The sequence below is a fragment of the Amaranthus tricolor genome, chromosome 6 (genome assembly GCF_026212465.1).
Source record: "Amaranthus tricolor cultivar Red isolate AtriRed21 chromosome 6, ASM2621246v1, whole genome shotgun sequence".
Classification (NCBI taxonomy): domain Eukaryota; kingdom Viridiplantae; phylum Streptophyta; class Magnoliopsida; order Caryophyllales; family Amaranthaceae; genus Amaranthus; species Amaranthus tricolor.
The window spans coordinates 22,393,944-22,405,253 of NC_080052.1; the positions used below are offsets into that span (position 1 = coordinate 22,393,944).

Here is an 11,310-nt window from a genome sequence, read left to right on the forward strand (position 1 = left end):
AGTTGATATGACACCATCATCACTAGACGTCTAGAGCATATTTTAAATAAAGTGCAATTTTTTTGGAGATGATTAGACGAAATGCATGATTTGGTGAAATGAATACAATGTTATCAACGGGTGCCTACGAGGATAAACCACTATCCATAGTAGCAGTTCATGTCATATTGTGCTAATATGGATTTATTGATAACTATTGCAAATGAAAATCACTACATGTAACAGTAGTTCATATTGCAAGTAAAACCATTGCTCCATTTAGAAACTTTACTTGGAAGGTGAACCGTATGTATAAGTGCAATTTACTTTTATCATGGAGCTAGAGCTTTAACTTTAAATTTTATTTCACTTTAATTTTGGCCAATTCTTTTTTTATGGATATGAGTTGCTGTTTTTCTTTTTTTCAGACCTTGATTATAATTCCTATGAATAGAATACACTGAATATTATAAATCAAATACACTTAGTATGATAATGATGTGAAATGGCAGTTTATCTTTTAGACCATTAATGTGTAACAATGCACTTGGTAGGAATGTTCGCTATTTTATTTGGTATAGCGAGTAATGACTATTAAAGATCACGTATTCACATCCAATCAATACCCGACCTCCTCTAATATGACTCTTCGTCATTAAGGAGTTGAAAAAGTTTCCACACTTTATAAACCCTCATTTCATCACCTCCACAACTATTTTTCACACCTATTAACAATGGCAACAAGGTGCGAAATCTTCTGCGAAATCTTAATCGCTATTTTACTCCCTCCTCTTGGTGTCTGCTTACGCCATGGTTGCTGCACTGTAAGCTCTTTTACCTGTTTCTATTTCAATTTTCAATGATTAATAAAATTAGTTTCATCAGAAATTTCAATTGCTCACAAATTTGTCAACGATTTGCAGTGTGAATTCTTGATATGCTTGCTGTTGACGATGCTAGGGTACATTCCTGGAATGATTTATGCTATCTATGCAATTGTCGTGGTCGATCGCGATCGATGGTATCGAGATGGCTGTTACTATTATCGGCTTTCATAGTATATCAATTGTTGATTGTAAATTCCGAATCTCCCTTATCCAGATCTGGTTTTTGATTATTGAATTGTATATTTATTGAAAGGAGATTATTGAATTGTAATCTACTGTTTACACGGTTTCGAATAAATTGATAATTGTTTTGATTTTTTGGTGGAATTTTGTTCTAATCTATATCATCATATCTTTGTCTGTTCAATCAGCTTTACAGATCTGTTTGTTTACGGACTTTAAAGTATTTTTCACGCAGTTCAATATACTAATTTAATTTTTAATATCTCTAATTATATGTAATAAAAAATTATAAAAATTTGATATTAATAATCTTTGCAATGAGACGAATCAAACAAGATTTCTCTTGACTGTATTTTAACCTATAAATTAAAAACTAATCACAAATTAAAAATAATGAATGAATAGTATTGTTTTTGTCAAGTAATGAATGAATATTATTATTTTTGTCAATGTTACCACTAATATGAAATGGCAGAAAGTATTGAATTTGCATCTTTTGGTAGAATTATTTGCAGATTTTGGGGATGTTTTATTGTTTAATCATTTATCATCTATAAATGATAGCTATCACAATTAACTTTATTGCTTCTTGTTATTCATATAGTGCTCACCATCAATCATCATTTCTCTGATTCAAAATGGAAACCAATTAGCCACCTATTAGTTAACCTGTTGTTTTATTTTAAAATAAAAAGTGTAATTAAATAAAATCATGGATTTATTATGGGAAAGAAAGTAGAGGTGTAAAGGAAAAAAAATGTAATAGCACCATATCAAATCATATTACTCCCTCCGTACTGTACCTTTATGAAGTTTCACGAGGAATGAATATTGTGGGAAATTAAGATGAATATTGTGAGAAATTAAGATAAATAAAATCTTTTAGACAGTGGTTGTATTATGTTATTGAATAATAAATTTTAAAGGAAAAAAAATATGAATTATAAACATTTTTAATATCAAAAGAAAAAGTTAGTGGTAAAAATATGGGGACGATAATTAATAAAAAAATATTCTTATAAAGTTAGTGGAAAAAATGTGGAGACCATAAAAAAGATTTTAAAAAAGTAAAAATAAAGTTAGTGAAAGATATGTTTGAACATAAATATTATATTAAAATATTAAAATGATGATAAACAATATTAATTTTTGTCCAAAATTTGTGATTTATATAGAAAAATTCTTTATGACAATAACAAATAAAACAACCTAATATGACAAATGGGAAATTCTTCCGGGAACGGAAGAAGTATAAGCTAAAACAAAAATCAATTATTCCCTCTCTCCCCCCATGAAATAGCAACTACACATTATTGCACATGACTCAAATGTATACGGAAGAGACAATTTAATTATATGGATAAAATAAAAAGTAGTGAAAAGTGAAAATGTGTTGATAATAAGGAATTAAAGAAAGTGTAGAAGATATCACTTAGAATAAAAATACTAGGAGTATAAAGTAAGGCGGACATCTCAAATTAGAATTGTTTGCAAACTAATAAAAAAAATAACATTTGACTATTACATATAAAAATCGAAAAAAAAATCCTTTTGGGATGCTTGAGAATATTAGAGGTCAAAACCACCTTCTTTTTCCTAAATTTTAAAATAATGAGACTTGAACTTCAAACTTTTGATAACTTGGAAGTAAAATTTCAATCAATTACTTCATCTTATTATATTACTCATTTACTCCTATCATATTTACCATATGAAACTCATTAATTTAGAGATCTACGCAATTAAAAATGGTAAACCGCTCTATAAGTAAAAATATCTCTTCATTTCAATTGCAAGTTTACAACAAGACAACAACAATGTGGGAATAATTAATAGTAAAATTTAACAAATCAAACAAAAATTACAAGATATGGATTGTAGTTGTTCTAATGTTTACTCTTTATTCCAGCTAAATAGGTTCTGTTGGGGATTAGAAATTTCATATACTCGAAATGTCTAAGATATCCTTTGCCAATGGGTCAAGAGTTAAAAGTATAAGTTACTATTGACCTATAAAGTCAATGTAATAATGGTCAAAATCGCATGCTTATCCTGGTCAGGCATTACACAGCAGTTTACTCACCTTCATCTTAAATAAAGACACTTCTATGGGTAACCGCCCATTATCTCAAATAACCGCATCCCACTATATCACTTTTATGGTTACACGCTCCTCAAGGCAGCACTACAGAAATAACCATCCAGCAGTAACCATTCTTATATTGAAACTCTTATAAATAGATCATTCTTCTATAGAAATGAGGTTACGTAATTCTACTCTCATACTCATACTTACACTTATTACTTACCTTCTCCGTTCTAATTTAAGCATCGGAGGGCTTTCCGGGACATCAGCCCTCGTTTTAGTCTTTCTTTGTGGTTGCAGATACACCACTTGTGGCGGTCAGATCATCTCACTTCCCTTAATTCAAAGGTACTTCTCTCTTAAAGTCCCCTTTACAAATTCGACAATTTCTTAGCAGAAACAGTTTGGCGTCGTCTGTGGGGACGATAAGTACCATATTCCCAAATTACTCAACCTCAAACTTCCAATAAAACCTCGAAAAACTAACACCAAGGAAGCATCTGTGGCTCGAAGCACAGACACTTCCACTTCTCATCGTGAAAATCAAGCTGTAACAAGGCGGGATCTTGACATCCTTGCAAATAATCTTTCACAAACTTTTGCGGAGCAACTACTCAATGTCACGGCCTAGCAAAATCCGTCCCAACAAAATAGCAACACCGAACTGAATGCCACTTTGGCAACCATGGCACAAAAAATCCCGGATCTTCGAACTATGTTCGCTGATCACAAAAAGGCTACACCCGAATCTGAGCGCCACATTATGGGGGAGAGTCATCAATCTTACTCCAAAGCTGAAACTTCCAAAAAGACTCTTTTCAGAAGAGAAACATCTCATGTCAACATCTCCAAAAAATCAAGGAGCAGAGACATGAGATCTCATCTCAATAAAATTCGACAGGAAAAGTGCAATAGTGTCCAAAGTTTTCTGGATAGGAGGAGAAGTCAGAGGTCCTAAGAAACGAAGGACCAAAACAGTTCATTCCACGTGGCGAATTCACCCGCCCCTCGATGTCCCATTCAAGGAAATGAAGCGCCTATGCTGCTAAATTTTTCTTTATCTGCGGACATCTTAGCCACACCAAATCCCGCCAAGATTATGATCCCAGCAATTACTCCCTTCTCCGGCACTTAGTGCCCCGAAGAACACATGATAGCTTACAAGAATCTAATGGTATTGTATACCACAGACCCAGCACTCTTGTGCATATTCTTTTCCATTACCTTAACAGGTCTAGCCTTGACTTGGTATACTTCGCTTCCTAATAGAAACATCAATAGCTTTGCCGAGCTCGAAGCTAAGTTTCTTAGCCATTTTATGGCTTCCAAGAGGCGGAAGAAATCTAACTTTCACCTGCTGAGCATAACTCAACAAGAAGGAGAATGCTTGTCTGCTTACCTTCACCGATTCCATGATAGAGTCTTGGCAGTAACCGATTTGGAAGAGTTTATTGATGTGTCAGCCTTAATAAACGGCATGAAAACTCACAAGTTGAAGTTCTAGCTTTTGGAAAATCAAGTTAAAACCTATTCCGAGGCAATGAAGCAAGCCAGAAGCTTTGTCACCGCCTCCGACATCTGCCATCAACTGGATCCTAACTCTAAGAAAAGGAAGAGTGACAAAATGGCTGAGACTCAAAGGGAGAAACTCCAAAGTCAAAATCAGACTGCAAGAAGAGGTCCCAACAGATTCGAAGGAGAAAGGAAATACTCACCACGGGAACTCATAGATGACGGTTATGATGCAAGATTTAACCGTAATAAAAGAGACATCTTCTATGTCATCAAAGATGAACTACCTCCTCCTTCAGCAATCCCTACACCGCAAAACCGAAGAAACATGGAGTTATGATGTGAATATCACAAGGAACAAGGGCATACACTTTCGAATTTCCGTGAATTGAAGAGAATTCTTGACTAGTATGCTGATGAAGGGAAATTGAATTGGTTTCTCTACTGTGGTTCATCAGGAAGGAGGTACAGCGCGGACAACCGAGAATACCAAAAAAACAGAGCTGGAGAAAAAATTTGAAACAAAGGATCACTCTAGCGCAACTAATAGTGTGATCAATATAATAGAGAGGATCTTCTCAGAAGAATTTCCCATACTTGAATCGGCAAGAGACAACATTCATACGTTGATCAAAGGTCCACCAAAGGAGCATCCCACTTGTTCGAAGATGAAGTTCGATGAGAAACTGAGCATACCCCTACAACAACCACACACCGACCAGGTGGTGGTCACTCTCAAAATAGGCCAAATGAAAGTCCGCCGTGTTCCGGTAGACACTGGAAGCACAACTAACTTGATCACCATGGATTGTCTCTGTCATATGAAGTACGAAGAAAAACACCTTCGGCCCATCGACAGACCTCTAATTGGGTTTGGGGGTGGAAGAGTCATTCCACTTAGAATGATAGTCCTTCTAGTAAGGGTCAGCGAGAAGAATAAAGGCCGGAGTCTGGCAGTCCACTTCACTGTAATAGATATAAAATTCTCTTACAACGCCATTATGGGGCTCATATTGATTAACAAAATCAAGGCCGTCATTTCTACTCATCAGTTGCTCCTGCAGTACGAAAGGGATGATGCCAAAGTAGAATATTGCGAGGCGATCAAAAATCAGCCCGAAAATGCCTCATCAATACTCTGAAAAATGGCGAGCCAGTTCAAGAATGTGGAGAAAAGAGGAAGCTCGAAGAAGCTTATGTTCTAAATATACAAACTCCGCCCCAAAGGCCAGAATCCGCCAAAAAATATGAAGTAGACCTTTGGGGCAAAGGCGAATTGATCAAAATAGGCACAAACCTGAAAAAAGAAACAATACAAAAGATATTAGGCGTAATTTCTGAATTCCGAGACATCTTTGCCTTCAATGTCTCGAAAATGACTGGTATCCCGAAAGAAGTCATGTGCCACAAACTTGAAATCCGACCTGGTTACAATCCCGTCAAACAAAAGCTGAGAAATTAAGGCAATGAAAGGGTGAAAGCAGCTAAAGTTGAACTCCAAAAGCTTCTCAAAGCCAACTTCATTCGAGAATGTCAATACTCTAATTGGCTCTTGAATGTCTTCTTGGTAAAAAAGCCCAATGGCAAATGGAGAATGTGTGTTGACTTCACTGACTTGAACAAAGCGTGTCCCAAGGACGATTATCCGCTTCCAAAAATAGATCGCCTAGTCGATTCTACTGTTGGACATGCCCTTCTCAGTTTTATGGATGCGAATGCTGGCTACCATCGAATCCCTCTAGCTAAAAAGGATCAATCACGCACAGCCTTCATCACAAGCTTCAGAGTTTATTGTTATAGAGTCAAGCCTTTCGGACTAAAAAATGCAGAAGCAACATATCAAAGAATGGTAAACAAAGTATTCAATGCTCAAATTGGAAGAAACTTGGAAGTCTATGTTGATGATATGATAACAAAAAGCAAAGAAGTGAAGAATCATGCCAATAATCTCCGAGAAACATTCTCAACCCTCAAAAAAAAAATTATGCGCCTTAACCCAGAGAAATGTGTCTTCGGGGTAGCTGGCGGAAAATGCTTAGGATTCCTCGTCGATGTAAGAAGCATCGAAGCCAATCCGGATAAAATTCAAGCCATCCTTGACATGCAATCTCCCAAATCTGTCAAAGAAGTTCAAAAGCTGACTAATTGTGTAGCTGCATTGGGAAGGTTCATGTCTAAGTCTGCCGATAAGTATTCACCATTCTTCAAGACTCTCAAGAAGCAGACTTTCGAATGGAGTCCCGAGGCAGAAGAAGCTTTCCAGCAGCTCAAGAAGTATCTCGCCAATATCCCCAAACTGGTATCTCCAATTGCTAGGGAAGTTTTATTCCTTTATGTGGTCATCTCCGATTACTCTTTGAGTGCCGTACTATTGGCCGAGAGAGAGGGAAAGCAATTCCCTATATACTACATCAGTCATGCATATCGTGGATACAGTGAAATCGAGAAGGTCACTAATGTTGTGGTCATGGCTAGCCGAAAGCTGAAGCCATATTTTCAGTCACACCCTATCCGAGTTAGAACAAGCCAACCCTTGAAAAGATCTTAAAAGGGAAGAATCAATCCTCCAGAATAGTTGATTGGTCCAAATGATCCTAACCAAGAGTGAAAACTATATGTTGATGGCTCGTCCACCAGAACCTCTAGTGGAGCAGGCATCATAATCATTTCATCAGCTGGAGTAAAGATAGAAGACGCAGTATGCTTCGAGTTTCTGGCCTCAAATAATGAGGCGGAATATGAAGCACTGTTTTTAGGCATCAACATTTGCTGCAACTCTGGAGCTCGAATACTCTCAACCTATTCGGACTCACAATTGATATGGGGTCAGGTCAATGGCGAGTTCGAAGCCAAAGATGATAGCATGAAAATGTACCTACAAAAGGTGAAAACCATGGTTGAGCAACTAGAGCAATTCAGCATATCACATATTCCCAGATCAGAAAATGCTCAGGCTGACTCATTGGCCAAGTTGGCTAGTTCAGCCGATGGTCCTAAAGCTCGCAACATCACATGGGAAATCTTACCTAATCCAAGCATAAACCAATCAGTCATCATGGTTGATAGATTCGACACTTGGATGGATCCCTTCATTAAGTATTTTCGACACGGAATATTGCCTAATGATCCGGCACTTGTTCCCCTGTTTTCGAAAAAAGTAAAGTGGTTCGAATTCCACGAAGGCACACTATACAAAAAGTCATTCACTCATCCTCTGCTATAGTGCGTGACTCTTGAAGATGAAAATAATATTCTCCGAGAAATCCATGGAGGATGTGGCATTCACCAAGGTGTCAGAACAATCATCAACAAAGCCATAAGAAGTGGATACTATTAGCCAACTCAAAAAGAAGATGTTGAATCTTAAGTCAATCTTGTCAAAAGTGCCAATTTTTCGTTGAAGTTCCAAGGAAGCCTTCAAATTATCTGTCCACGATCCAAACTGTGCTCCCTTTTGACAAATGAGGGCTAGACCTACTGGGACCCTTCCCCCCTGCAAAAGGCCAGAGGAAGTTCATAATTGTGGCCGTAGATTATTTCTCCTAGTACGTGGAAGTTGAGCCATTGAGTACCATCACTGACAAGCAGGTATGTCAATTTATTTAGCGCAACATAATTACGAGATATGGCATCCCCAGAATCATCATAACTTATAATGGTCGACAATTTATAAGTAAGAACACAATTGAATACTGCGACACATTCAAAATTCAAATAAGATTGAGTTCTTTGTCAAGGCCACAAACAAATAGCGAGGTCGAGTCAGCAACAAAATCATCCTATCTGGTATCAATAAGAAAGTTGAAGGAACCAAAAGAACTTTGGATGAGCAGTTGCCTTGAAGGAAGCAACAGGTCGAGTCAGCGAACCACAGTGAAGGACGTAACAGGACATACACCCTTCTCTCTAGTGTATGGTTCTAAAGTCGTCCTACCTGTTGAAATTGGCATCCCTACTACAAGGATCGCCTATTACTCATATGAAGAAAATGATGCAGAGAAGAGGGTCAATCTTGACCTACTTCCTAAGACAAGAGGAAATGCACTCTTACTGAAGGAATATGTCCGTAGACATTTCCGACAATTACTAAATATAAATATATAGGATATTTATGAAGATAATAAAGTTAATTATTATTAGTAATTATATTTGCTTGCTAGAGAATAAATATAATTGGTGGGTCAATAATAATTGGACCACAACTAATATAATTAATCCTATAAGGTCTTACAAAAGAATCAATTGAACGATAAATAACTCGGGCCCATTAGGAGTATGGGCTTGCGATCCAATTAGGTTAACAAAAGAATCGGTTTCTTTTGACCTAGGATACTAGTATTATATGAGGATATAATGCTAGTAGTGGAGAAGTGGGGATAATGGGGGTGTGAGTGTTAATGATATTTTTAATTTAAACTCTCACTCTCAATTATTCATACACACACACAGAAACAAAAACCAGTAAAAGCAAGAGAAACAATACTCTTCCGTTCTAGCAAACGTTGGTATTCAATTGATTCTGGTAGACTGAATAGAGGAGCAACGTTTGAGGCTCTCCATATTATCTTATCGCGTTAATTTCGTGGATTTCACGCTACAAAGGTAATATAGACTAATCCTTTTATATGATTCATATGTCTGATTATGTTTATGATCCTGAGATAGATGTTAGGGAAGTGTTTCCTGAAATTCCGCTTTAAGCATCCATCGAACCCAACAGTGGTATCAGCTAAGCCTAATTCATAATATTCATATGATCTATATTTCTCTGAAAAGTAATACAACCGTTTTTTTTTTTTTTTTTCATGAAAATAAGATATATTATGTTAATTGTCTGAAAGTTATTCATAATATTGAATTTCAATTGGATTGAAATATAAATGCGAAAAACTTGTTTTTCCTGATATTTGAAGCCATTCATGCCAAATATTGTATATCAATTCGAATTTGTTCGAATTCATCAAACAAAAAAAAAAAAAAAATTCAGTTTTTTTTATGAAGATTCGATATTTGTGTTAATTGTCTTGGGGCTTTGATTATTCACGAAATCCAAACAATGAAATGAAACACAAAATTTGTTCATTGTTATTGTGTTTCTCGTAATGGTATTCAAGTGTTTTGGATCGAAAATGCTTATACCCTAATTTTTTCCCCAATTCAATTTTAATTGTTAAAACACAAAATTTGTTCAATTAAATTGAAATTTAAATGCAAAAACTTGTTTTCGCTAAAATTTGTAGCAATTCTATACAAAGATTGTATATCAATTCGAATATGTTCGAATTCATCAAAAAAAAAAAAAAAAAAAAAAAAAACAGAAAAACCGAAAACAAACCAGGATGTATGCGCAGGCCACGAGCTGTCTATGGTGGCTTAGTGGCCGGAGGGAGGCGGGCTGCTGGCGGCTGCCGGCGGCTGCTGGCGGCTGCTGGGTTCCGTTCTGAGCCTCTGTGTTCCTTCTTCCATTAACATGAAGGATGAAGTTTTTTTTTTTAAATAATGAAGATGGTTCCAGACTTTGGTTTTGCTCTTATTCAAGAGTATGCGGCTTCGTTTTTTTTTGGAATTTTTTTTTGTTTTTTTTTTTAATGTGCATATAACTATTTATAGAGTTTTAATTGAATTTTAAACAGTTTTTTTTTCCCTAAAAATTTCTTACTTAAATTAGTTAAGTTTGACTCAACATAAGAATATTTTATATGCTAATTGTTATGACCATTTAGTTTGATATATTGTATAGTTAAAGCTGTTTATAATATTTGATATTATTTTGACATGTGATGACTAGTATGGCCCAAAACAAAATTTATATATAAAATTAGGAAAGTATATACGATCTGCGAATCGTTTGTTTTGAATGTAAGTATATACGATCTGCGAATCGTTTGTTTTGAATGTAATTAAATACGATCTGCGCATCGTTAATTTTTTTTTATTATTCAAAGTATGTAATCACAAATGAAAGGAGTTTCAAGGAAGGTGATCAATGGAGATTCATTGAAGCTTCATGAAGTTTTTTTTTTAGGGGCCATACTAGATCATCTTTTATTTGCTTTGAGCGTTTATTTTATTTTGGTCTTTGCTTGCATAAGTTAATGTATTGGTTAAATATGCTATGTGTTCACTTAATATTAACCATGTTAATTAACTTGAATCCCCATAAATAATATTGAGTTTTATTGTTTTTCCAAACAACACCTATAAGCCTTTGATAATGAATAATACATTCTGCCAAAGCGAGGTATTGCTCATAATTCTTGGGATATGGGGTAAATTTTTTTTGAAAATTTACAGGTTCATGTTTGGTTTCACTCAACAAAATCATCAAAAATAAAGTTTTGGATTTTGAAACTAAGAGATAGGATTGAACAAGTATTATCAATCTATCTACTAAGAATTATAATTAGTTATAATTAGTAAAACGTTTAGTTACCTTAACTACTATAGTTAAAGGCAGGGCCAAAGTTCGTTTAATTGTAGTGGGAGAGGATCTTAGTTGTTATTTATTCAAAAGGGGATTTTAAAATTTTGAATAAATTATTAAACTTGTTTAATTACTGCTTATTGATAGACTATTAATTTTACTTTATTACATTGTTGTAGAAATCATGTCTGGTTCAACTAACAACAACACTCCTGCTTTTAACTTACGCTGTGTCTTGG

The 11,310-nt window shown here is 35.3% G+C and overlaps 1 protein-coding gene across 1 annotated transcript; it reads left to right on the plus strand.

Annotated features, from left to right (window-relative positions):
• The first annotated feature begins 539 nt into the window (after positions 1 to 539).
• LOC130815104 (UPF0057 membrane protein At4g30650-like) lies at positions 540 to 1,193 on the plus strand. Its single transcript, XM_057681455.1, has 2 exons — positions 540 to 803; positions 903 to 1,193. Exons 1-2 carry the CDS (start codon positions 714 to 716, stop codon positions 1,035 to 1,037), a joined length of 225 nt encoding a protein of 74 aa, XP_057537438.1. The 5' UTR covers positions 540 to 713; the 3' UTR covers positions 1,038 to 1,193.
• Positions 1,194 to 11,310: the final 10,117 nt, after the last annotated feature.